The sequence below is a fragment of the Recurvomyces mirabilis genome, assembly GCF_035927965.1.
Source record: "Recurvomyces mirabilis strain CCFEE 5264 chromosome Unknown scaffold_22, whole genome shotgun sequence".
NCBI classification, from domain to species: domain Eukaryota; kingdom Fungi; phylum Ascomycota; class Dothideomycetes; order Mycosphaerellales; family Teratosphaeriaceae; genus Recurvomyces; species Recurvomyces mirabilis.
Window position 1 is genome coordinate 425,746 of NW_027041956.1, and position 24,974 is coordinate 450,719.

The window sequence follows — 24,974 nt, forward strand, 5'->3', positions numbered from 1 at the left end:
ACAGCGGTAATACCATGAACGGCTTTCGCGACCAGAGGCTGGCACTCCATTGGGTCCAGGAGAACATCGCCGTCTTTGGAGGCGATCCTGCTCGAGTCACCATCCAGGGCGAAAGCTCTGGTGGTACGAGTGTAGGTGCTCAGCTGCTTGCATATAATGGCCGTAATGACAAGCTTTTCTCTGGTGCGATCACCGAGTCTGGAGCTCCGGTCTCTTTAGGGCCGGATATCACGGTGGCGAGCTGGGATCCAGTCATCGCTAACATCTCGAAGGCCGTCGGATGCGATAATAGCTCGGATGTGCTTGCCTGCTTCAGATCAGTTGACTCAGCGAAGATGAACGCTGCCATCAACTCCACTGCAAATCGCGGTGCGCGTTACGGGCCTTTAATCGATGTAAGAGAGCCATGGGTAGGATGGTCTAGTGATATCCAAGATATGTGCTGACCCAGACATCGGGTGGACACCAGGGCGACTTCATCGTCGGTCATGCGGTCACCCAAATGGAAGCAGGCAAGTTTGTTCACGTCCCATGGATCATCGGCCATAACACGGATGAGGGCGCTGGCTTTGGAGCTGGCAATATCAACACGACACAGCAGTTCCTTGCTTACCTTGAAAAGAGCCAAGGACTCGACAATGCTACAGCGCAAGACATGGCGATTCTATATCCTGACATTCCCTCCATCGGCATTCCAGCAACCATCCATGGACGTCCGGGCCCTGACATCGGCTTGCAGTTCAAACGCGGCTCTGCGGTTGGCGGCGATATAGCTATGGCCGCGCCCAGTCGCCTCGCAGCTCAACTCTGGGGCTAAGAACAACGGCACTGTGTACAAGTAGTGGGTGCATGAACATTGTTGGATGTGCACTGATTGCCCCACTAACATCATGTGATGTAGCCGCTTCAACGTTCTGGTCAACGGCATGCCATGGTGGGTCGGTGCTGTGCATTTCCAGGAAGTTGCTTTCGTCTTCTACAACACCGAGGGTTATGGCTACCCTCAGAATCTACTTCCAAACCCTATGGGCGGGCCAGAGAGGCCGAATTACCTGGCACTCTCACTGCAGATGGTCCGGCAATGGATCAGCTTCATCAATTTTGGCGATCCGAATATGCATCTGGGTGGTAAGCGTTGCCAACACACGCATCTGTGAAGTTGGCAGCTGCTGATTTTGCAAACAGTGGACGCAGAAACGTGGCCCGCCTACACTCTCGACGGAGACGGCCCACAAAACTTCGTGTTTGAGCAGAACGTCACGTCACACCCTGAGCCAGACTTGTTCCGTGCAGAGGGCATTCAATACATTAGCAATCTGATCGTGGCAAGGGCCGGTCGTAATTGTAGTGGTCTGGTGGCTTGTGGCGAAAGTGACACGGATTAGTCTGGGTCGTCATTGGTCCGCGCCTTCCTGAGACGAATCTACTAGACTTCGCTGAAGTCAAGCAAGGCTTGCTATAGGTGTGGCTGTTGTGGTCGGTGTACGAGCGCACCTCCTTGGTTGCCATCGAAAGGGGCGTACCCTGAGTCGCAATCACGATATTCTGAGTGCTGTGAAGTCTCTACTGTAGCTACATTCCGCAACAATGGTGTATCTGCTGTTGGGTGGAGATGACATCAGAACATGCGTCGCAGGTCCCAGCTTTCAACAGTCGGCAGAACGCCCGTATGGTACTAGAAACAGAATGAGTTCATATTGCAAAGTCATGCATAATTTCAACGAGCTCGCCATTGACGAGTCGAGATCGGCACACACGCATCTCATGTGCTCGAGTCGCCTTCACCACCAGGAGCTGTAGGTGGTGAATGCGCATATCTTCGGCAGGAAGCCTGGAGTCCATATCCTGGTCTTGCACCATTGCTCCACCAGGGTACAATGGCTTGCCATCCCATGCGGGCGGGGTCAGACCAAGTCCTTCCTCTTCAATGGCCATCAGCCGAGCAGCTATCTGTCCAGTCGAGGTCGCGCCCCACATGGCTTCCTTTCGCGGTGCTCTAGCAAGGAGACGCAGTGCTTGTCTCCTGATTGAAGGTACGCGACATTTTGTGGCCGTGAAGTATAGAGGTGGGATGGCACCCACTTCGAATGTGAATGTCAGGCGTTCGTCCTCTTTGCTGGTGATGTAGATTTCGGCGTGGCGCAGGACCTCTTCAAAATGAGCAGTGTGATCATCGAAGGAAGACTCCAAGAGCGTGAGCCGGGTGCTTAACCAGATGTGAGAGGTGTGGAAGTACAGCATTAGGCTGCTCACGGCATCTGTTCTTTGGCTCTCAACGAATTCACACATTTCTGCATGATCAACTCGCCATTGCCGGAGTCGAGTTTCGAGTCTATTCTGTTCGGCTTGCAATGTCTTCAGATCCGATTCTGGTGATGAACCATCCGAGATTCTTTGGCGCCCGGATATGCGAGGTATGGGGTCCGAGTAGTCTTTACCAGTGTAACATACAGCACACATATCTTCTCCGCCATCACAAGCACAGTGCACTTCGCCATGCATGCCATCAAACGATGACACCAACAAAATCCTGTCCTCTTTAACCTCAGGCCGTCGCTGATCAGGTGTCAGAAGGCTCTTCACGTTCGACTCGGGTGCGATAGGTTCGCTAGATGCCAGGTTGATGTCGCTATCTTCGGGCCTTCTGTCGTCCTGTTCCTCATACTTGGAAGGAGTTGGAGGTAGCATCGTATTACCAAATAGCTTCGCTCGATATGAAGAGACGTTGCGTACAAAATCGTGACCATCTGCCATGATTGAAAATAGGGCATTTCGAGCGTCGTGCATATCCTTGAAGCGTCTCAACTGGTCACCAGGCTTTTTATCGGGGGTATAGCTTTGAGGCCTCGGGTGGCCAAAAGCTGCAGCTAGAACTCCCATGCGATCTAGCATGAGCTTGACTGCAGTGACGAGTCGCCGCTCATCGTTGGTGAAAGCCTGACCTTCGAACTGTTGAAGGAGCCCAGTACTCTTGCTAAACAGTCCCAGGGCAGCATATACATCATCACGTATCACCTCGATACAGATGAATAGCACGCAGCTAACCAGTGCTAGCAAAGGAGAAGCTTTGCCGTCCTCCAATCGCTGTCGGAATTTCGCGATTGCTCTGTTATATGCGTGAAGAGCGGCAGCATGATGCTGGTCTGGCGGTGATTGGCCTTCTTCACTCTCAGCGGACAGAACGACTGTGGCTTTCTTCCCGTCATCTTCATCCTGGTCTGACGGGTCCGAAGGATGGCTTCTACTGAATCGCTCGAGGTACTGTGGATGTTCCTTTGCGCGATGTCAACGTGGAGCCTACAACATTCCGCAACTTTCATGAGCCAACTTACGTAAAGGGTAGATATGGCAAGCAAGCTGTCCAGGACACAAGATTCGAAATGCGCGAGCTGCAAGATGTCACGAGTCCAGAAGTCCCTATCGAGTGAGCCTGCTAGTCTTGACGCGCCACAAGATATGTAGAAGTCGAGCTGACGCTTGTCTCGGTCAGGCAAAGCCAGGAAAGGAGTCGTGGCGACGGACGTTAGCGGTCTCGCATGGATGGCGGACAGACCAGAGAAAGACCGGTACCCCTCGCATTGCCGCCCGCCAGTCTGGCAGCGGCGACAGGCTGGCCGAGTCTCGTCGCACTTTACCTTGCGTAGCCTACAAGTGTTGCATCCAGTGCGAGACTTCTTCCCGCCCAGGCGCGCGGTATGCTTCCGTGCGTTTTGCAGATGAGCAGCTGTTCTCGCTTGCCAGGAGTTATGCTCGAGCTGGGAAGCATCAATGAATCGTGTCATGGCGACGAACGTCGAGACTGCTTCGAGTATTCCGTCACATCACTAAAAGTCGCCCACGAGTCTCCTACCATGCATCGTGGAAAGTGCTGGAATGCCGTATGTCGTATTATAAGATGGTCGACAGTCTGTTGGTAGTCCGACGGTACGGCACGGCTTAGCCCTTGTGCCGCGAGCGTTGAGCGTGACTCGTGCCGCCAGCCAAAGCACGAAACCTGATGCCTCTGGTCCGGGCCTACACAATGCACACCAATTCGTCCTCTCGACGACCAGCAGGTGCATCGTCCTGATCAACTTTCGGTCGGGAGATGTGGTTGTAAGAAGATGCCGTGAATAGTGCGATCTTAACCAGCCACGATTTTCTGTTTATTGCCTTCGGAGTACACCCGATGCTCTTGGCGATGACGCACTTGCGTCTATGCCACCACAAGCCTACATGTACGGGCCACGGCGCATTGGTGGAGAAAGAACAAGGAAGCAGGCAGTCACGTCAAGCTTTCCAGGTGATACAGTCTGTCCCTTCGCACGCATGATTACCAGTTCTGCTGCCTAACATGACAAAGAAGCTGTGTAGACGCTACACTCTTCCCTGTGTGGCGCATGGATCTTGCCTCGAGCCCACTTTCAACTAAAAGTGTGCCACTGTAACCCATGACAGCATGGCCGCAGTAGATACGGAGTACCGTATACCAAATGATGGTGTACCCCTGCCATGCGTGACACAGCCACCACACCTTGGCACTGGTTCAGCGCGCAGCCAAAACAAGGGCGGGGAGGAGGGCGTACACCCGTGTCGTGCTAAAGCGCAAAGCGTGACCTCGTAGCCGGGTAAACGGAGCTGGATTTGGTCGCGTTGAGCTTCGATTCGACCTCAGCGAATAGGCAGAGGACTTAGTTTCGCGGCTCTCGCACAGTTTGCGAACGGGTAGCGTGACTGTGTTGATGGTTCGTGGTCAGAATTGTCATTTATGAGCTGGAAGCAACTTGCGAGGACTTTGACTTTTGGCCAGGCCCGCGGGTGTCTGTGCTCCGAATTTCGTGGTTCACCTCAATTTGCGATGTCGAAGACAGACCCGCAGTCGCCATCGCGTCCTACACCAACCATCCATCCCCATTCAGCCCCCTTCGGTCACCCCATGTCCCTATGCTTCTACAGCAGCTCTTTCTGCACGTGATCGCCAAGCCCAATGGACCCAGGCGCTGCTGGCGAACGACTTTCAAGGCTTCGCCCCGGTCTCTCATATGAACACGAAACATTACGACCTCGTACGGAGCTGAGCCGCGAAAAGGACGTGTACAAGTATCTCAATGCTTGGGCCAACTTGTATCGTCCAGCGGCCCTCTACCGCCATGCTTTTCCGCATGAAGAGCAACCTCTTCCCAAACCCGAGCCTTGTGCTGATACTGCTCTAACATCTGTCGCCCAGCTCTGTGCTTTACGGCTGAGGGCACGGCGATGCCTGATTACGTTAGTATCGAGCGGCGTTGAATATGTCCTGACCGAAGCTACCCGAACGATGTCAATGCAGTAAGCAACGCAATAATATCACTTTGTACATGAGATGATGATCTTTCTGACTATTGATCGAAGATATGACAGCTTCGAAGATCCCTTCGATCAGCCATGGATAGGCTGTTGTAGCTTTCCAAGAAGTGACGGCCTGAATGATCTTGCCCTGAACCACTGGAGGAAGGCTCGGCAGTATCGCGAACATCCAGAGACTGCTGATGAATACTATAAGCAAGGCTACTCGCCACACTTTATGATTGTGAGCGACGCTAAGAACAACCGAGACTATACCGACCGTGCGTTCGTGAGTCGATCAACCAGTCTTCGCTTCTACTGCTCCGTACCAATCCGCGACGGCAATGGTTCGGTTCTCGGAGCTCTCTGCATCCTCGACGACATACCTCGTTATGGCGTCAGTGCTGCGCAGATGCAATTCCTCGAAGATAGCGCCGAGACTATCACTTCTCAGCTCGCCACAGCAGTGGCCACAGCAAGACAGCAAGGCAGTGAGAGGCTTATCAAAGGCTTGGGCTTGTTCAACAGCCACAAGAGCTCACTACGAGACTGGTGGCTTAGCCAGGACAATGAGCGCCTACGCCGCGGTGGTCGATACCAAGCCGAGAACGATCAATCTGACAATCGCCAAGCACGACTCGATCATGAATTCGGCGTTCAGGGCAGTCACGACCGGACTGCCGCTGCTCTGCGCCGCGCGCGCCGTGGAGGCGGCACTTCGGAGCATTTTCCAGATGAGGATGCTCCACCGCACATGTCACAAACTACGGAGACAAACATGTAAGCAATGCACAAGAGATCAGCACCTAGTCACGTTCACGTCGGATTACTAATGGCGCTGGGCAGGAATGCTAACCACGCCCGCATGACACAGCATGTCTCGGGGACCGACTTTGGCCCTGTTAGCCAAGACACAGAAACGCCGTCTTCGTCGCATGCTGCAACTTCTGCTCCAGGCGATAGCACTGGGTACACCACATCTGACAACTCGGTTCCCAACAAAGATGGGACAAGCCCGAGGAATTCTGACATGGCTGGGAATATCTCCAACGCTTATGCTCGAGCCAGCAATTTGATCTGCGAAGCTATGCGTGCTGAAGGCGTGGTGTTTGTTGATGCACGTGCAGCGTCAGCGACCCTGAAGAAGCCGCCTAGGAAGCTCGCCCGTAGTTCAACCGACGCCACTTCCTCGAATCAAAGTGACACTGGGCCTAGCAGTCTGAGCGACGACAATTTCTCTGATCACGGCCAAAGTACGAGGCTCTGCCGCATATCAGGGTTCGCCACTCGCAATTCGTCCTCTTTGTATGGGTCTCGGGCCTTCTCCTCTCGCCGCATGGCTCTTCAAGAGGCTGAGCTACAGAGCTATATCAGGCGCTACCGCCGGGGCAAAGTATTCAACTTCGCGGACGCCGATATGATATACTCTAGCTCCGGCGAAGATCCATCAAATGTATCAAGCGAAGACAACAGCCAGCGATCGAATTCGAGTGGTCCTCGAAAGACGCGAGCATCACGTGATGCAGCTCGACTCGGCAAAATCATGGGCGGTGCTCAGACTATCGCTTTCCTACCGGTATGGGATGATGCCTCTGATAGCTACAGCTCCTGCGCGTTTGTGTGGAGCACAATGCCATTACGATACTTCGATGCTGAAGAGGATCTCACCTATATTGCCGCTTTCAGTCATAGCTTGACCGCTGAGATTGCTCGGCTGGAAGCTGTAGCTTCTGATGCGGTAAGTGCCATTCGTTGGATCATGCTTGAGACACCAATGAAGTTATACTGACGCCGCTTTCAGGCCAAGAGTACCTTCATTTCTTCTATATCTCATGAATTGCGGTCGCCTTTACATGGCGTGCTCGCCGGCGCTGAGCTGCTGCAGGATACTGATCTCTCCCGCTTTCAACAAGACATGATATCCACAATTACCATGGCGGGCAGGGCTCTACTTGATACGTGCGTGTCACAATTCCTCAGCCTTGGGTACCCACGCTAACCTATCCGTCCAGCGTCAACCACGTCTTAGGCGAGTCAATACGAGATGGAGCCTTTCAATCACGCTGACAGAACCTAGATTACTCCAAGATTTCTAGCCGGCCACGACTTGAGAAGAGGACGACGTCTAGAACTCAAAAATCGCCATCAGACTCAGTCACGGTAGATCTGGCTTCGCTGACTGAGAAGTACGTACTGTAATCCTTGCTCCATGTAGCCCGCTGATGGTAGTAGCGTGGTCGAGACTGTCGTGTCCGCACATCGCTTCCAGCGTTCGCTCATGCCCAATTCTGCTGGCGATGTGGACCCGAGCCGATTACGAACCCAGCGCTTCAGGGCTCCTTCAGCAAATGACGATGAAGTGGCAATCGTGCTGAATATTCAAAAGCAAGACAGTTGGGTGACTGACATTCCACGTGGTTCGGTGAGCCTACTCCGCGTAAATCCTCAAACCTACCACGAACTCAGACTGATACCTCGTAAAGTGGACTAGAATCCTCTCCAATATTCTGGGTGAGTGTACAACGATGACTAGGACCGTACAACGTGTCTACAATCCTGCTTGCGTTGCTTTATGGTGGCATGGCCGGACGAGCCACGCATTAGTGGTGCTCTAAAGCTTATTACTGATTGACAGTCAGGTAACTCCTTGAAGTACACGAAAACCGGAGTCATTTCGGTCACCTTGAATGCTCAGAAAAACGCTCGGGGCACGGCTACTGTCGAGCTTGTCATCCAAGATACTGGCATCGGGATGACTGAGAGCTTCCTGGCCACTGATTTGTTCACGCCATTCAAACAAGCAGATCATCATGCGATCGGTACTGGCCTTGGCCTCAGCATCGTCAAGTAAGTTTGGTGAACCAAGCAAGGTGTCAGGTTTTGATGGCAACAAATTGACTCTTCCCAAAGGCAGATATCAAGAGATCTTTCTGGGAGACTTGACGTCCAGAGTACGCTTGGCAAGGGTACCCGGACATCTCTAATCCTGGACATCGACATTGTGGAGCCTAACGCCGATGACATTGATCGTACGGACTCGCAACTTTTGGAACTAGCAGCAACCCAGATTTCCCGGCCATTCCACATGCTAAGCATCAACGATGATTCGACTCACAGATCAAGACTAGGCCGAAACGCTACATCCCAGAGTGTGTCTAACATGGCATCGGAATGGCTAAAGTGCTCTGTCTCCTCCGGGCCGACTTTCGAGGGTCACGCAGAGACTGGAGTGTGTGCGATCGTGGAGACCGACCTGGTACATCTTGCAAAGACTGACCCGAAAAGTCTGGCCACGATGACGTCTGAGCTGGCAGCCAGCGATGCCCAATTGATAGTGCTGGGCTGCAGCCTACAGTCGACTCTGTCTGGTATATCTCTCGAGGAGTATGCAGTACAGCCAACGTTTATCCAGCAGCCGTAAGTCAAGACTTCTCCGTCATTACGTTGTTGTCTGACCTGACGCGCTGCGCTTCGAGCAATGCATTCGTGTGCAACGAATGACTGACGATGATTCTATAGTATCGGTCCTCGCAAATTGATGCGTGTGCTCAGCACGAACGACAGCTCTATGGGTGCCTACACTCACAGCTCCTTGCTGTATACCACGACTCCAGACCTATCAACACCCCTGGTTGTCCGGCGGAACGGTGAGACATCAGGTCAAGATGATGCGTTTCCCTGGAACAGCGATGGCAGAGGACGCGCAACTTCCGACCATGGGCCTGCCGCGTCGACTGTGGCAATACGAAACAGGCCTGGCTCGGTCATAGCGCGCAAACAAAGGCAGTCATCTTCGACTGCAGCAGCGGTCCCATCAAGGTCCGACAGCGACACGGATCAGGACGGTAGAGCTGAGGGTGCTATCGCTTCTGGTAGTACTGTATTGCTTGTGGAGGACAATCCTATCAATATGCGAGTGAGTACAGGACTTGCAGTGACGATTCTGCATTCGATCGCCTGACAGACCATACTGACTTTTCCCGCAGCTTCTCAAGGTTCTGATGCAAAAATTAAAATTTCCGTACTTCACCGCAAACAACGGTGCGGAGGCCCTCGCCATGTTTGTCGCCGACCCTGGGTGAGTAGAAATACAGTCAACCGAAATGTGAGACATTGATTGGTCCGAAGACTAACGCAGTTGGCAGGAAAATCTTTTTGATTCTCACAGATATATCTATGCCTGTCATGGTAAGCATAAACAATACTGTGAGACCCTAGCAAATGGTCCATATAAGCTGATGGTCGTTTTCTAGGATGGTAACGAAGCCACGGCCAAGATTCGCGAGGTTGAGCGCAGGCAGAAGCTTCCAAGGACGACAATCGTGGCGATTACAGGCGTCACCTCTGCAGCGTCCAGGAATGCCTCGATTGCCGCAGGAGTGGACAGATACTTCACTAAACCAGTCAAGATGGAGGAGGTCAGTGCTCTACTCAGCGAGATCCGACCCTCGAAAGTGTAAGAAGGTCGATCGCAGATGTATTATCCGGAGCACTTTTCCCCCCAAATGGGCTGTGATTCCTGGCACTGGTAGCTCGGCATGATCTATACCAGGCCTTCTTTTCTCTGCTGCTCGATACGAACCAGGACTGCCCTCCGTGGGTTGACAAGCTCTGCAAGTCCGAACCAAGGCGTATTGATCGGGCTTGGACCAGTGAAAATGAAGACATCGTATCTAAGCTTTATAGTCAGAACTCGTGCTTGCCTCATTTCCGGAACTGCAGATTTGCTTGCTTACAGGATGCCACCGAATAAGCAGCCTATGAAGGGTGCTACCATCGGGACCTGTAGAGGTTGTGAGCAGAAAGCCAAGCTTCCACTAGACACGACCTACCCAGAAATAATAATTGCCAGCGCTCCAGACCTCATGGCCATAACCAACAGCGTACGACATCAATCGTGGCCCAAAGTCTCGAGCAAGATTGATCGCATAGCCGGTCTCGTAGCTGCGAATTACCGAATGAGGAATCAGCAAAGGTCCCAGGAGTACTGCAACGCTGTCAGCTATCGGTTGCTTACCCGAAGCAAGCACCAATGCCGAAGATCAAGAAAAACAACGCAAGCGGAAACCAAGCGCCGCTGGCACTGAAGCTGCCCTTGTTGCTGTCGTCTTTTAGAGCGAAGATGACGAACATCAAGATCGAGCTCGCTAGGAATTCTGAGAAGAACTGGCTGGCCTTGGTCAATGCCGGCTGAGGATATGTCTGCGGGACAGTCAGTCAACGTTACTACATGATCGCTTCACGCCCCTTACGCAGAAGATCCCTGCCGTAGCAGTCTTCGAAGGAGGCACTGTCCGGATGTTGTGGCCCTCTATTGCGTTTATCTCATTGATGTAATTGAGGTAGATCACGCCTGCTGCACAGAAGCCACCAAGGAACTGGGCGAGGAGATAGATTGGAAAGCGTCGCCAGGGGAGCTTGCGAAGGACCTTAGATCACGAGAGGATTCGTCAGCGAACCCACCATCATCGGTATCGGATAGTATGTGGGAAGAACATGAAGTGCCGTTGACAGGACGAGTCGCATCGTTCAGGCTCTAAGACGTGTCGACTTACTGAAACCATGTTAGCACACCACAATCTGGACGTAGTGTTCGCAAGGCTACTCACCACAGCTAGTGAGGGTAATGGCGGGACTGTATAACACGAAACAGGTTAGAGACATGCTGTTGGGGAGGTAGACGACACTACTAACTTCAGGTACGCCCTAGGAATTGAGGGTCAGCTTGTTGATCCAGGTTGCAAGGATATTAGTCAGTCCTGGATGCTAGTACCCGCTGTCGCCAGCTACATATATTCCAAGCATCACACCGAGACCCCAGCCCCAGTTGATGCTCTGGTAATTGCCAAAGCCGTTGCCGCCTGGTGCTGATGCTTGGCCCGTGCTGAGAAGGACTTGGGCCACCGAGCCGTCACCAAAAAGTACGAGGATGAACGTCTATATATTGATAGTCAGCATACAGGAGGACAGATAGCACGAAACCAAACCCACGCCAAAGAATTCAGCAAACGGCTCCTTCAGTGCTATCCTGATTTTGCTCCACCTGTAACACATTAGTGGATGGTACAAGCATCACTACAAGGCTTGACTGACCACAGCTTAGAATGCTCAGCGTAATCGTGCTCCTCTTCCACTGGTGCCGATGGGTGTAGTCCTAGCCACTGCCTAGTGTGTGCCAGATCGGAAGTTGTCTTAGTCAACCTGCTCGATAGACCAGGAGACTGCGGAGCATGTTCATGGTATGAAGTTTCGCCCATCGGCAGGTTACGGATGGCCAATGGGTCCTCCTTGTGTGACTTTCCCGACGATCCGTCCATCGACACTGGTTGGCGAGCTGCTGGTTGTCTATATTCCGTCAAGCCAGCTAAGTCTACTAGCAGACGCAGGAGATAAAGTCAAAGTCTTGCAGGAACAGGTTTGAAGATTGAGGTTGGAGGCGTAGTTGAGCACAGAAAACGTCTAGTGATACTTCCTTCCACCCTTCGAAGACCCCAATGCTCAAGGAGCTCTTACTGCGGGGTTCTTTGGCATGACCGCCTCGTTGGTCCAGCTGAGCAGAGCCGGAGAGATATTGTGCTTAAACCGCGATGATAGCTGTGAGGTGACGCAGCGTCAGCCGCGTATAGCTAGCTTTGAGTTAGAAGCGCGGCAAAGGTGTCAGAAAGGGTACGTACACAACGTGGTGCTACAGAACTAGTCTACCCCCACATTCTCCTAAGACATTCATGTGGAGAAGTGCGGAGGTGGATCCGATGGAGAGACTTCCCATCTATTGTGGACTTTGATGTTATTAGCTTCGATGGCCGACTTTTCACAAGGACGAATGCGAATAGTGTCGAAGGAAGCCGTGATAGCAAAGAGGACGTGTCCAGAGAAATGCATATCCACTTTTCATTCTCTTTCGAACGCCATTTTGGGTATCGAAGGGATCGCACATACACTACAGCCTCGGAATAGCATTTCATGAAAGGAGACGCTGTATGAGACCAACGAGTGAGTTATAAGTTGTCTAATTGACGAGGTCCGAAGTAGAATGTATACAAGATAGTCCTCACATGGAGCAGTCCTATCCGCTACTGAGAGCTGTCTCAAAGCCTCTGAGCCTTGAGCTTTGGCATCGCTAATGATCTGCGGAGTTTGCGCTACGTTCTGAGGGAGGCAGGATGTGGTTCGACCTGGGCAGATGTTCGGACAACACCGGTATGATTGTATCTGAGTGAGAAGATCAGCGGCTGCAGTGCTGGACGTCTGAAGTCTACCGCTGATGATATGATGATGTACTACGAAGCAGCAAAATAGATGAAGCTGTGTTGCTTCAGTCAAACAAGCGTTTCAACGCACGCTTTCGAACCTGCCCAGTACGCTGTGGCATCAATGATCGCTACGAGACCGTCATCCATCTGAGCTTCTCACACAGCGAATGGGCTCTGCTTAGGCGTCTCCTACGAGCTTCCACGATACGGCGTGCCTACAGAGACGATCTGGTTAGTGATGCCGTCCAGTCACAGAAGCTGCTCGGGCTAAGACCTACCGTCAGGCCTCAACACCAACCCATCCTCGATATCAAACACCCGTTCCCTCGCCCAACCATCTAGCATCTCCCAATCAACACATTGATGCTCAATATGCAGATCATCAGCAGGATTGTCCTTATTCTTCGATTCGTCCCAATCGTACGTCCAGATCGCTGAGGAGGGCTGACACATGAGATATTGGCGCAGCATGTCTAGGCAATGCTCAATGTGGTCTGGAAATATGTGACTGGGCAGAACGATCATTTGCTCGTGTTGCATCTCGTCGGCGTAGTAGTCTGGTGCCATCCAGTGCCGGACTATCTTCAGGCAGTGCAGATGGTGGTAGATGAGCATAGAGCCATAATAGTCTCCAGAACGATCTTGGAGCTTGAAGGAAGTCTTGTTCAGCCCTCCATCTCGTCCGCGGTGATGCGAAGTTTGTATGCTGTTGGCGTCTTGCTGTCAATCTTCTCTCGCTGGGATGGATTGATCAAGAGGCCACTCACGAGACAACAATTCATCCCAGGCAGCGTCAACCTCCGGACTCGGACTGCCTCGATACCTTCGGTCGTAGGGATCGCCGTTCCAATTCGAGTGGAGGACGTTGTTGTATCGTGCTGCTTGTGATGCTCGAGTTATGGGGGTTGAGCAACATTGAAAGTCTTCTACCAGGAAGAGGTACTAGTACTTACAGTATGGAGCTGGTGTATGCCATGTTTTCAACGATGAGGTGTCGCGTAAGTAAGAGCTATGCAGTAGTACGGCTGTGATAGCTGTATAGACTGCTATAAGAAGGAGATGGGCTGCGATTGAGATGACAACGTGTTTCCCACTCCATGATTGGGCAGTATCTCGAGTAGATGGTGGCCATGCTTCGTCTTTGGGATCACTGTCCAAGGTCAGCAATTTTTCGGACTCCATAGCATCTGTCGACCGTCCAATGTTGTTCGTCATTGCATGACTTTGATGTCACCATCAGGTCCAGAGCATATGAGTGGCAACAGTGACCGAGCACAGCGATTTAGTAGGTGACACAAGGACGGGATATTCAGCCGAGTCATTTTGGCTGAGCTGAAAGTACGTACCCGAACCACAGAACTATGCATATAGACGTGTTGAGGTGCATGAAGATGCTGCAACCCCAGCTTGTGTTGTGGGCTCATGGAGAAGTGAGACTGACAGACCATTCAGCGGATGAGATGACCCAACGATATGGTACCAAGCTGCAGGCGACAAATGCGCAACTATTTAGGCCGACGCGAAAGAAGCACAACTTGCCTAAAGAAGAACTCGGTCCTGACAGAAGCTTAAATCTAGGTAAGGCTGGCTTGCAGAGGCACGGCATTCGAGCAAATGATGTTGTTTCGATTGTTTGAGTCTCGTTCGGATATCTTATTCATCATGGTGCCGTGCCCAGGAGTCGCTGGTTCTATTCATAGGTTTGTAAACGATGGTTCTTGGTCATCCCTTCATGCCTAGATCGACGTCCAGGTTCTATGCAAGCGAGGTCGAACTGTACCCATGGAGTATCGTGGCGGTGCTTATCACCGGTCGTGGGCTTGGCGTGGCGTGCCGTCGAAAGGCGTTCTCTCAGCTTCCCGTCAATAGCCCCTCCTTCCTTTCCTTCTCTCCCTCCTTCAAAGCCTTGACCTCTTCCTTACTCATATTGTACGTTGCCGCCACCTGATTAAATGGGTTGTCTGGATGCTTCTCAAACTCCTTCCTGATCTGTTCGATCTTCTGCTGTCGACGCAAACCCTTTTCGTCCTTCATCTCCTCAAGCCGCCGCTCCTCGTACGCCTTGTACGCAGCTGGGAAACGACGTTCCGGGTGACGATCGATTTTGTCGTTGTTGGCGGAGGTAAGCGAGAGTGCATCTAATGCATTGTCGATGCCCGTTGCGTTGAGAGCGGAGAGGGGTGCTTTGGACGTGGCAGGATCGTCAAGGCCAGAGAGATCGAGGCCGCGAGACTTCTTGGGTGGTGGTGCTTTGCCTTTAGCGGGCTTACTAGGTAGAGAGGCCTCCTCTTCCTTGAGCAGGGCCTCCTTCTCTGCTTTCTTACGAGCGGCTTCTTCTGCTTTGGCTTGCGCGGCGGCGCTATGAATCATTTCAGCAGTGTCCATCCATCGCAACGGCTCCCTCCACACTCACGCTTTGCTGTTGTCCTTCGACCCTTTCTGCCACTCTGCGTCCTCTGCTTGAGCTACCTTAGCATCCGATACTGCCTTCTTGCTCGCCACCGCCTCTGCCTTCTTCGTATTCCCCGCGACCTTCTTCGAGTTGTCGCCTGTTGCCTTCTTGCCCGCCATGTCTGCTTGTTCTGCGTGTGCCAGGTATGGTGACTTGTCGATGTGCGAGGAAGATGATGATCGGTGAACTGTCTTAGGCTGAGTCTAGGACAGTGAATATAGGGAAAGGTGGAAAGCAAGCATTATCAATAGTTTGTGACTCAAGAAATGGACCAATAGCCACCCTACATTCACTTCCATCTTGTGTACCTGCCCAATGTGAAAGGCCGAGCATATTTTCAGAATTAGTCAGCAGACCCAAGTCGAATCTTGCCTGGTACACCTAATCTACATCTTTGTTTCATTACGATTTTGAGATCGATCTATCGAAGGGTAGGGACGTTTGAGTAAGAGCATCTTATATCTAGCCGCATGTGCTGATTTCATGACGAACCATAAAATAGCGACATAGTCCTTCTAGTGCATAGAATCCCTGCATGTCCAGCTGCGTCTAGTATACATAACCAACCATGGTCCAAAAACACAACAAGTGCATCCCAGCAGCAAAACAATCGACGGCAAGTCTAATCTCGTTCTCGTCCGCATCCTCGATATCGTAAGCTTTCGCCTGTCTCCACCCTCGATCCCCATACTGCTTCCTCAGTCTTCGAGAGTCCAGAGCTTCCCGTAGTGCAGTAAGCATCCAGACGGTGGCCAGAAACACCATCGTTCGGCTCATGGATGTGGCGAACAAGAGTGCGATGGGGACCATCCCCGTGTTGAGGTGCGCAAGCGCTGTGTTGAGATGGATCAGGTCGACTATCAAATCGACTTCGTCGACAAACAGAACGCGAAAGCGCTGCGGACAGCGAGTTATGTCCTTCGTTGAACCCACCCTTGATGTGACGGCGACAGAATGTGTGGCCGCATGGCAGGACTTGTATGGGACTGACAGGTTCCTCGCGGCAGATGATACAATCGTCGTCGATAGGGGCGTACAGTGGCTTGTAGCAGGGTTCGAAGAAGTGGGATTTGGTCGGGGGCTCGTCGTCGTTGCTTACTGCTTGGGTAGTGGCTTCACCGCTGTACAGGCAGTGGCATGTGGCTCCGATCGCAACGATGCATATGCTGAGTCTTGTTTGGAGTAGATATACAGTCGTGTACAAGGTACAGCGAAGGACGACGAGCGATAATCGCTAGCAGGGCAAGGATTGCTGCCACACTGCAGGTTCGATGATATGGGCGTGAGGTAGATGGTTGTGTACTCACGTTGCTCAAAATCTACGCAGCTGTGTATGTGACAGTCATATGCTCTTGAAAGCGCGTTGGCCCAGCGCTAGCATTTTGTCACGTTTGTCCTGAAATCTTTCTGACCAGATCAGGCAGTCAGGACGGTGGGAAAGCTAAGATCAGCTTAATAATGTATCAAATTGGGGGTTTGAAAAGGTGTAGACAGCGTCAATGATGACCTTGTGAGCATTGTCGCGTGGCTCTTGGCCTTGTTGGATGCTCATCTTTCTTGAGGCGAAATGTGTAGCCTGAGTCCCGCAAATGCTCGTTGCAATGATCGGTGGACGAAAGCCATGATTGATGATTACATTGAGGTCTGTTCGTAGGTGGTGACCGGGTATTCATCGCCCTACGAAGTAACGTGTGAGCATCAGAAATGACCGAGAGCTGATACTGGTGTGACATTCCAGTCCAGTAGCACACGCAGCCACGCACATGGTATGGTAGAAATCAACGTGCGTACCTCTTAAGACGCGTAGGAGGTCGTCTACATGTAGCGTATTTGGTCAGTTTACATCATCAGCCATGGTCGATGTCGGATGGTTGACGGTCGATGAAGTGGAAGCAACCAAACAGTCCGAAGAAGTCGTAGCACATTTCCGAACCGAGCACAGGCCATGGTGACGCAGCAGGGCGATGGTGACACACCCCTTCCGCAAGGCTCCCATTCTTCTCAAAACCTCACCATGACTTGTTAATCGCTGCAAATCATCACGATAACCACCCCGACGATGTTTGAGCACTGTCAACATTCTACGATGCGATGAAACGTAACCAAAGCTGAAAAGCTTGCTCAATCAACCGCCAGCGCATGCAGGACGTTCCACCCAATCGGTCCAAAACAGATCATGCAAGCTCTCCATCAACCGCCACGCCAATGACGGGGACGATGGCCGTATATGGCGACACGCGAACCACTTGCGTAGGTGCTAGTATTTGCAGTAGCTCCGCATAGTGTGAGCGGAGCATGGTGGAAAAGACTGGACTGTCAGGTAGGAATGCTTTGTTGTACCTCCTCATACATCTTCGTGGCCACTTGCTACCGTGCGTTCGCATCGAGTTGATGGAGCTCACCGCAATATCACTATGTCGTCTTTTGAGGCGCGCGGTATGATCCGAACCGGCTCACAGTACAGCAAATCGAGAACTCGAGTATCACTAGTCCTAGCAGACAGATCAAATGGCTGCACCTTCCGGGATGATCCCCTCGAGCGTCGATGCCAACTGTGCCATCTGCAATGCTCCACCCATTCCAGAATGTCCACACGAAGGCGAGCGACTGACCCTAGCCCTCGACCATGCGATGGGACGATGGGCGCAATTAGAAGCAATCAGGTATAGTCGACAAGACTTTCCAACAGCGAATGTAATATGGCTAAGCAGTCTCACCACCGCAGAGACTGGGCCGTCAAACACGCTAAAAACAACGTCATCTCCAAATTCCACCAACGCCGACACTCCCGATACCAAAGAACACTGGGCTTCCTTCAAACCCTTCCCTGTTACGGTCTCTACATCACTTATAACGGCCGCCCGCCGATCACGCCTCAACAGCTCGGCGAAATACAATACCATATCCGGAACGCCAACGAGGCTTTCCAGGCTGGTGTCAACGAGGATTGGCGCAGGAGCTGCATGGAGTACCCCGCTATCCTTGATTATTTTCTTGGTCTTGTGCAGATCGAGTTCCCGGCGGACCACGAAGATGTGATCAGGTATCCGGCTTTCGCTGGTGGTGGTGCTCCGCTTGTGGCAGAGCAGAGGAAGGTCAAGAGTAGACGGGACAGTGTAACGACGGAGCATCGGAAGAAGGAGAAGAGGCGAGGTTAGGTGATGACTTAGTTCTCGTTGATTGATACACAATTCGGCTCTGAAGTCAGACGCCGGCGACCGAGCATGCTGCCAGTGAACGCCAGCTTTTGCTTGAAGTACAGGGCGTACAGATCGACCAGCCATCAGCTCTCCTCCTCCTCTGTCACCATGCGTAATCTGCCAGCCTTGCGCTGCAAAGTCCCTGTGCTCCGCTGCGCCTGCAACCATTTGTCAAGCTGCGAGACAGTCCTACTAGGAGTCAGCAACCACTAGCTCGCTCCTAGACCATCGGACCAGATCAGATTGATGGGGGCAATCAAGAGGAGGTGGAGACTTACTGCGAATCGGGCAAACTAGTCTCAATAGCTGTCTCGAGCGGGCTATGTCCGAAGCCGCGATCATGAGCAGGATAAGGTGGTGGGACCTGTACAAAGATCTGTATTAGTACACACTTTCTCGGGTGTACAAGTCTAAGAAAGAGTCCATGGAACTGCTCGTGCGTACCTGAACGACAGTTCTAGCGGCTGCGACATGGACTTCTGTTTCTTGTCCACTGTAAGCCGAATGGCTTCCATCGTCTTCGTCTTGGCTCGGTTCCACCAAGAAAGTTCCAGAGTGCTGGGTAGCTTGGTTGAAGGCGTGACGATGGTCGCGTGTGGGAAGTGGCGCGGTATAGGTGTATTGTGGATAGTCTCTGCTACCGAATCGTTCCGGATGCTTTGCTGAATCTTTCGGTTGTTCGTTCGTCTGAGCTGCCTGGGTCGTGTGGTCGCGGATCCGTGCTTCGAGTTCATGGACTTCGACTTTCTGCTGCTGGTGGGAATCTCGTTGTTGCTGGGGCTCGCTCTCGGTCGAATAGAAGCTGTGATCTGTCATGGCTGGACTGAGCGCTTGGGATGGATCAGCAGCGTTTTGGGTGATGGAGCTGGTACTTGTCGAGTTGTCCAGTTCTGCAGGCCGCGCAGACATGTTGCCGGCATATTTGGCTAGTTCGTCCGCTGTGTACATTTCTGGATGCGTGGCCATGTGGTTGTTGCCGATGTAGGTCCAGAATCGATTGGTTCGCTGCTTTATGCTGCTGCCAGTGTTTTGGTGCTGTGTGATCAGGTCGGCCAAGGACATCTTGAGTCTGCCATCTTGGCTCATGTCTGGTGACATCTTGGCTTGTGTCTCTTGCCAGGAGTCCTCGCTGTGATCTCCTCGCCCGTAGCCTCCTGGAAAGGGACCGTTGAGAGATATAGCGTCTTCGTCACCGATCGTCTTAGCCCGGCGATGATTTCGTGACTGGTCCAAACTCTGTCGTGGTTGTCTCTTTGCCGGTGCATTCGCAGGCTCCCCGAGGAGTACACGAGGAAAGCCGCTTATTGGGAAGCCATCCGGTTCAAGGCCATCATGAGCCGTAAGGAACAGCGTGATGGCGGTTTGTCTTGAAGCATTTCGGAGCGGTATGTGTATGTTCGGCAGGCCGAAGACCGCAGAGTCCGTCATACCGCGAATCACATCAATGGTCAGCGGTACCATGAATGAGTCGTGCACCGATTCGTTGATCGGCCTGATCATGAAATACGGCTCAAAGCCATCAACTCTTCGCTGTTCCAGGATTCTGCCAAGGGCACACATCTCCATGCTGCCGTCATCGAATCGACACTTGATTGCGCCTATGCAGATCTGTTCGCTCTTTTCTGCGAGATTCTTCGACTGAAGTTCCAGGTAGAACGAGGAGGCGACTAGTCGATGGGCGACGTTTCGCAGGGCTGCCATCCTGTGAGGCGTGTGAAGTCGTCTTCGAACGTTGACTTGCAATGCCTCGATGTCGTTCCTGCTGTCTTGTGCTGGTGGCTCTCGGTCTAGATCCGGATTGAAGCGGATAAAACGGCGGCCTGCGCACTTTGGTCAGTACCGCTCGAGTTTCATTTGTGTACACAATACATACCTTTGGCTTCGGAACGTTCTCGTACGGCGTAGTTGCGGAAATCCACCCACGCGATCTCCGCATCGAGAACATCGTCCACACGCTTGGATCGCCATCTTGACGCTTTGCGGGCTTCAAGTGCTGTCTGCCCAGGCTGTGGTATAAGTGTGGTCGTGGTTCCATTCTTCGGACGGGAGGACAACTTCTCGAGCACAGATATTCTGTTTTGTCCGGTGCCCAAAGACAAAAACAAGTCCGGCTCGTCTACATCAGGCCATATGAGTCGCCGTTCTCGGTCCGCAATGAAGGATGGGTTGGGGCAGCGCAAGCCACCATCAAGATATGTCTTGGCGTGATGATTGAAGGGGCGAAAGTAGCTTGGTGTTGCCATTGACGCAGCCACACTTTCCCACACCTTGAGCTCCATATCTGGCTCATGTGGCCTTTCAAACGAGTACACAGGCGTCGGATCTTCAGGTCGGCGATAGCTAGCAATTAACATTGTCTCCCTACCAGTGACACTAGTCGTGGTCAATGCCACTCGCACGCCGGAAGTGAATCGAGTTGCTGAGCCAAACATATCTGCATCGTCTTCGAATGCTGTCTTGAGAGCACCGTGGAGTGGCTTCGTTTTGTACTTTGGTCCTGATGAAAACGCCATCGCGATGTTCGATATAATAGGCACACCTCTCAGACGAGGTGTGAAAGCGTGGTTCGAAAGTGCACAGAACATATCAATGCAAGAGTCGACATTCCGATCACGATACGCAAGCGCTGCGCCGAGCATGCCACCAGTGCCGGTCCCCACGATTAGATCGAAGAAGTTCTGGACTGGCAAGAAACCGCCTATGGCCTGCTCGATAGCTCGGAGTACTTCGAGTTGCACGATTCCTCGAATACCTAAGTACGTTAGCCAGAACCCTGTCATCTTTTCAAATCTAAATACATACCACCACCGTCCAGTGACAGAACTCTGACGCCTGCGCCAGGCGGCTTGAACTTGATAATCGCTGGCTTCGCCCACTTAGTAGATGCTCGATGCAGCGGACAGCTTGGCAGTGTCACAGCGCTATGAGCAGTCTTGCCGTAAGCTTTGATACACGCTGTGCAAAGCACATGTCCACAAGGTAGTGGGTGCTCTGGTACGTCCATCAGGCAGCAGAAGCTGCGGATATCTCAAATCAGCTTAACTGAGTCCTCGCCTGTGTTCACGTATCATGCTTACCAGGTCGCATGACTGCAGATGGAAGATGCTGGGCCGACAAGCTCGAAGAATTGGTTCAGATGCTCTTCATGCAGCACTAAAGCTATCTTCTCCTCTGGTATGGCTTGTGTGTCTTCGACTTGGGACAGCTGCTCCAATTCATACGAGAAGTCCCTGTGTATACCTTCGATGGCACTTCTGAGTTGAGTCTTCCATGTTGGCGAAAAGTTACCATCAAATGCCGCCTCATAATCACCAGCGGCAATGATACCTTCATTGTCCTGATGGCCCTTAGGTTGATGTCGGGCTTTGACAAGCACACACTTCCTTCTCCCGTCCGCGCTCACATACGAGCAAGGATAGTGCAGCTCCAGAAACTCCGACATGGCATAATCGAAGAACTTCTCGTAATTGCCAAACAGCTCATCCACGCGACCTTTCCGGAAGCGTGCACAGTCCAGCAATACGCAAGATGCTAGCATTACGCTCAGCCTTTCAAACATGACTGCAACTTTGCCGGGCTGGTGTTTGGTCTGCTGAGAGCTGATCGTGGTGCATAGCTGGAGTATGTGGCCTCCGAAGTCGTTAGTGATTGGATTTCGCAAGAGTGATATTTGCATGAAGTTGAAGGGGACATTCAGATGTGTCGTGAAATGGTCAAACCCGCTCTACTCTATATCAGCTTATGCGGTGGAAGTGTAGCGATATAATGTGGGAAAGCCATGCAGAAACGCCGGCGATGGGAGATACTTACTTGAAGATAGACATTCAGCTCATCGGCATTCGTCAACATCCTTGCCCGTCGCTTCGTCCGGAAAGAATCCTCGCAGTTCGTCTTGATAATCTGATGGAGCTTGCCAATCTGCTCGTTGATAGTCATGTATCGAGGCTTGCTAGGTATTCGAACGACCTTGAATGAGCTATAGTACCGCAAGATCAAATCCTCCACTGTGTAAATGTGCTTGCCAAGAGATCTCCAGTACTCAGCGAGCTCTCGAAATCGAGGAACACCCTCGACATAGTCCAGGGCACCTCTCACAGAGGATAGCAGGCTCTGTGTAGCATAGTCGACGTCCCACTCACGCTCATCCACTGAAGGATCGGTACCATTAAGCGCGACTATACAGTGAGGTAGAGCTGGCTGATTGATTGACTTCTCAAGCGCAGCCACACCCCAGTCGAGTAGCTTTGTGAGTACAGCGGACTGGAAAGTCTTAGCATTTCGCAAAACAAAGACTACACAATCGGAGAATGTGTAAAGTAACCTCGGATACAATGCCGTCACGGCGTACTCCCTCTGTCGCTGTTCTTCAGTGTTCGCCCACTCTATCGATCTCGAGTACACATTCCCGGGCCGCTCCGAACTCTCACTGGAAGGATCTGATCGAGCTCGTCGTCTTGCTCGGGCTCCAAGTGGTGTCCTTTCGCCGCCCTCAAAACCTTCGCAGTCGGCGTACAGGATCGGCAGCTGCTCTGCATGTGTAGCCGGATCGGCATACAAATGAACGTCTCCTGACGTGGGTAGCGTATCATTGACAACGCTACCAACAACGGGTGACGGGAATAACGCTCGGTTTTCCAGACTGACACTATCAGCATCATGATTGACCAGCATCTTGATCAGTGTTGATTTGCCAGCATTGGTTACGCCGATGAAGGAAACGAGCTGCGGGTAACGGTTGGTCATGCCGTTTTCGCCGATGGGCGATATGGTGGACATCAGCGAGGCATAGCGGCCATAATCCTCGAAATTCGGTCTTCCAGTGAGATCCCGAGCCACACCGAACCATTTCGTTGAGGCATCCTGCTCGTGCAATTTTTGGATCTCCTCGGCCTTCCTAGTTGGGTTGAGAATAGCTTTGAGTCGTCGGACGACAAAAGGGTTTTCCTTTTGGTGGACCATACCATCTCGACCTTTCTTCTTCGGACGATGAGGTCCTTGACGAGGCCAGCAGTCGCTACAATACGAGCTATCGCAGTCCACGCAATGCCAAATTGGTGGTTGAGCGCCACCGCAACGATCGTCTTCGCATCCCTCAGCAGGACCCTCGCTGCTGATCGAAGCAGAGTCGTCCTCCCGGTAGGCTGTTTCTATGGTCATGTCTCCGGCATCTGCTGGTTCTTGCGAGTCGAGCTGGCGACCGTGGTCCGTTTGGTGCCGTGTACGGAGCGCGGTAGCTACCGCGCTCAGGCGTTTAAGCTTACCGTCCTCCAGCTTTCCAGATGCTCGCGATTGCTGAAGTCCATGTAAGAGAGAGTGGATAGGCGTATTTCAACAGCGATAATATAGCGGAGGAGCCTCATGTGCAGGCGAGGTCAATATCAGGGGCTGCAGGATCTGTACCATGGGGTGGTGGAATGCCAAACATGGCCCCTTCTCGCCTAATGCGAACAGTTTCAGGCTTGTCAGCCTTTCCGACACTTTGCCTTTGATGGCGTCGGGAAGTGATGCGGCGCATCTCCCGTCGATAAGATGACCAATAACCTAGCCTATAACTGCTCTGCTAGCGGTCTATCCCGCAGTACATATTATATGTAGATTGGATCCCTTGTGACACGCATACCGCTACGCCGTGTGCTGAGGTCCAGACCGTGAGTACGGCGGCCTTCTGAACACCGACAAAGAAGACACCAGATCTGTGAATTTGTATGTTCTTCAGCGTTTGGATCTAAGGGAACAGGGATCCATCTCACGCTAGCGGGTCCCATCGCACGTGCATAAGATCTGGACCCACTGTGACAACGTGTTGGCTCCAATTTCAACCGACGACCCCCATCCGCCCTTCCCAGCGATAAGAAGTCCCAAGAGAAGCGTCTGCAAGACTGTACCAACTTTCAGGATGGCTGCCCACGGAAAGGGTATGAGTGTAGCGCAATGGAGCTGACCATGGCATGAGCTGCTGAAGTGTGTTCGGGCATTCCGCATGATACGAAATCCTGATGTGTTGTAGCAGAGTAGTCTCAGCGTATCTGCATTCAGCGGTTCACGTCAGCTTCTTGCAGGGAGTAATCTTACTTGATCTCATCCAATGCAACTTTCGTGGATCGGGATAGCGATATACAAGCGAGCGCGAAGCGAGACGAGTGATTTAGCTTGCTAATAAAAGTAGGCAAGGACTGAATCATGGTAAAAACACGTGAACGATGGGCAGTTCATCAGACCCTCCGAATGTATCTTACATGGATCTTGCACGGGAACATCGCGATTGGATTACTGTTCTATCTCTCGATGACATTCGCAAGGCCGGTCGTTCACTTGGGGAACGCATGTCCAGCAGCGTGCGGTGCACCACATATCATACGTCAGTTGGCGAGGCACAGCACAGGACCAGAGCTTCGTAAGCTATAATGCTCATCTCAACCTCTTAGCCCCCGTTCCTGACACACCTACTTTGGAAGTCTTTGGACGAGCTTGCTCATTTGGCTTCAGCAGCTATCATCGACCTGCCACCTCTCGAGTGTCAAGATATTGTTCGTGCAGCTACTACTCGGTGGCCGCGCACCTGGATATGTTATATTTGCACACCACGAAACTGAGCAGGTAGACCTGGAGTTCAGCTACGTACTGGCTCGATTGGTCTCCAACGGATATGCTTACCAGTAAGGCCTGCGGCTGCTATTTCCGGTAACGACCGAGATGAACGTCAAGGGTTGCGTCAGGGGTTGAAAAGGATACATATGGGTCGCTATACAACCTCGTGAGGATGTT

General features: G+C 52.2%; 10 protein-coding genes across 10 annotated transcripts; 5 read left to right on the forward strand and 5 right to left on the reverse strand.

The window, feature by feature from the left end:
• Window positions 1-14: 14 nt before the first annotated feature.
• Window positions 15-817, forward strand: LTS14_007861 (uncharacterized protein; the record flags this gene model as incomplete). The annotated part of the gene is made up of 2 exons (XM_064840550.1): window positions 15-395; window positions 452-817. The coding sequence occupies 2 exons, from the start codon at window positions 15-17 to the stop codon at window positions 815-817; spliced, it is 747 nt and encodes a 248-aa protein (XP_064692000.1).
• Window positions 818-926: 109 nt separating this feature from the next.
• LTS14_007862 (uncharacterized protein) lies at window positions 927-1,385 on the forward strand (the record flags this gene model as incomplete). Its single annotated transcript, XM_064840551.1, has 2 exons — window positions 927-1,128; window positions 1,186-1,385. The coding sequence occupies 2 exons, from the start codon at window positions 927-929 to the stop codon at window positions 1,383-1,385; spliced, it is 402 nt and encodes a 133-aa protein (XP_064692001.1).
• Window positions 1,386-1,692: 307 nt separating this feature from the next.
• On the reverse strand, window positions 1,693-3,782 carry LTS14_007863 (uncharacterized protein; the record flags this gene model as incomplete). The annotated part of the gene is made up of 2 exons (XM_064840552.1): window positions 1,693-3,273; window positions 3,333-3,782. The coding sequence occupies 2 exons, from the start codon at window positions 3,780-3,782 to the stop codon at window positions 1,693-1,695; spliced, it is 2,031 nt and encodes a 676-aa protein (XP_064692002.1).
• Window positions 3,783-5,296: 1,514 nt separating this feature from the next.
• LTS14_007864 (uncharacterized protein) lies at window positions 5,297-7,303 on the forward strand (the record flags this gene model as incomplete). Its single annotated transcript, XM_064840553.1, has 4 exons — window positions 5,297-5,307; window positions 5,371-6,084; window positions 6,151-7,042; window positions 7,106-7,303. The coding sequence occupies 4 exons, from the start codon at window positions 5,297-5,299 to the stop codon at window positions 7,301-7,303; spliced, it is 1,815 nt and encodes a 604-aa protein (XP_064692003.1).
• A 279-nt stretch (window positions 7,304-7,582) lies between these two features.
• On the forward strand, window positions 7,583-9,764 carry LTS14_007865 (uncharacterized protein; the record flags this gene model as incomplete). Its single annotated transcript, XM_064840554.1, has 8 exons — window positions 7,583-7,726; window positions 7,788-7,815; window positions 7,944-8,151; window positions 8,215-8,721; window positions 8,824-9,220; window positions 9,291-9,382; window positions 9,450-9,492; window positions 9,558-9,764. 8 exons carry the CDS (start codon window positions 7,583-7,585, stop codon window positions 9,762-9,764), a joined length of 1,626 nt encoding a protein of 541 aa, XP_064692004.1.
• Window positions 9,765-10,121: 357 nt separating this feature from the next.
• Window positions 10,122-10,437, reverse strand: FPS1_2 (glycerol channel; the record flags this gene model as incomplete). Its single annotated transcript, XM_064840555.1, has 2 exons — window positions 10,122-10,248; window positions 10,322-10,437. 2 exons carry the CDS (start codon window positions 10,435-10,437, stop codon window positions 10,122-10,124), a joined length of 243 nt encoding a protein of 80 aa, XP_064692005.1.
• A 633-nt stretch (window positions 10,438-11,070) lies between these two features.
• FPS1_3 (glycerol channel) lies at window positions 11,071-11,621 on the reverse strand (the record flags this gene model as incomplete). The annotated part of the gene is made up of 3 exons (XM_064840556.1): window positions 11,071-11,241; window positions 11,296-11,347; window positions 11,398-11,621. 3 exons carry the CDS (start codon window positions 11,619-11,621, stop codon window positions 11,071-11,073), a joined length of 447 nt encoding a protein of 148 aa, XP_064692006.1.
• Window positions 11,622-14,408: 2,787 nt separating this feature from the next.
• LTS14_007868 (uncharacterized protein) lies at window positions 14,409-15,128 on the reverse strand (the record flags this gene model as incomplete). The annotated part of the gene is made up of 2 exons (XM_064840557.1): window positions 14,409-14,916; window positions 14,971-15,128. The coding sequence occupies 2 exons, from the start codon at window positions 15,126-15,128 to the stop codon at window positions 14,409-14,411; spliced, it is 666 nt and encodes a 221-aa protein (XP_064692007.1).
• A 2,389-nt stretch (window positions 15,129-17,517) lies between these two features.
• LTS14_007869 (uncharacterized protein) lies at window positions 17,518-18,167 on the forward strand (the record flags this gene model as incomplete). Its single annotated transcript, XM_064840558.1, has 2 exons — window positions 17,518-17,672; window positions 17,735-18,167. 2 exons carry the CDS (start codon window positions 17,518-17,520, stop codon window positions 18,165-18,167), a joined length of 588 nt encoding a protein of 195 aa, XP_064692008.1.
• A 125-nt stretch (window positions 18,168-18,292) lies between these two features.
• Window positions 18,293-23,366, reverse strand: LTS14_007870 (uncharacterized protein; the record flags this gene model as incomplete). Its single annotated transcript, XM_064840559.1, has 7 exons — window positions 18,293-18,398; window positions 18,488-18,573; window positions 18,654-20,029; window positions 20,083-20,961; window positions 21,012-21,226; window positions 21,287-21,933; window positions 22,020-23,366. 7 exons carry the CDS (start codon window positions 23,364-23,366, stop codon window positions 18,293-18,295), a joined length of 4,656 nt encoding a protein of 1,551 aa, XP_064692009.1.
• Window positions 23,367-24,974: the final 1,608 nt, after the last annotated feature.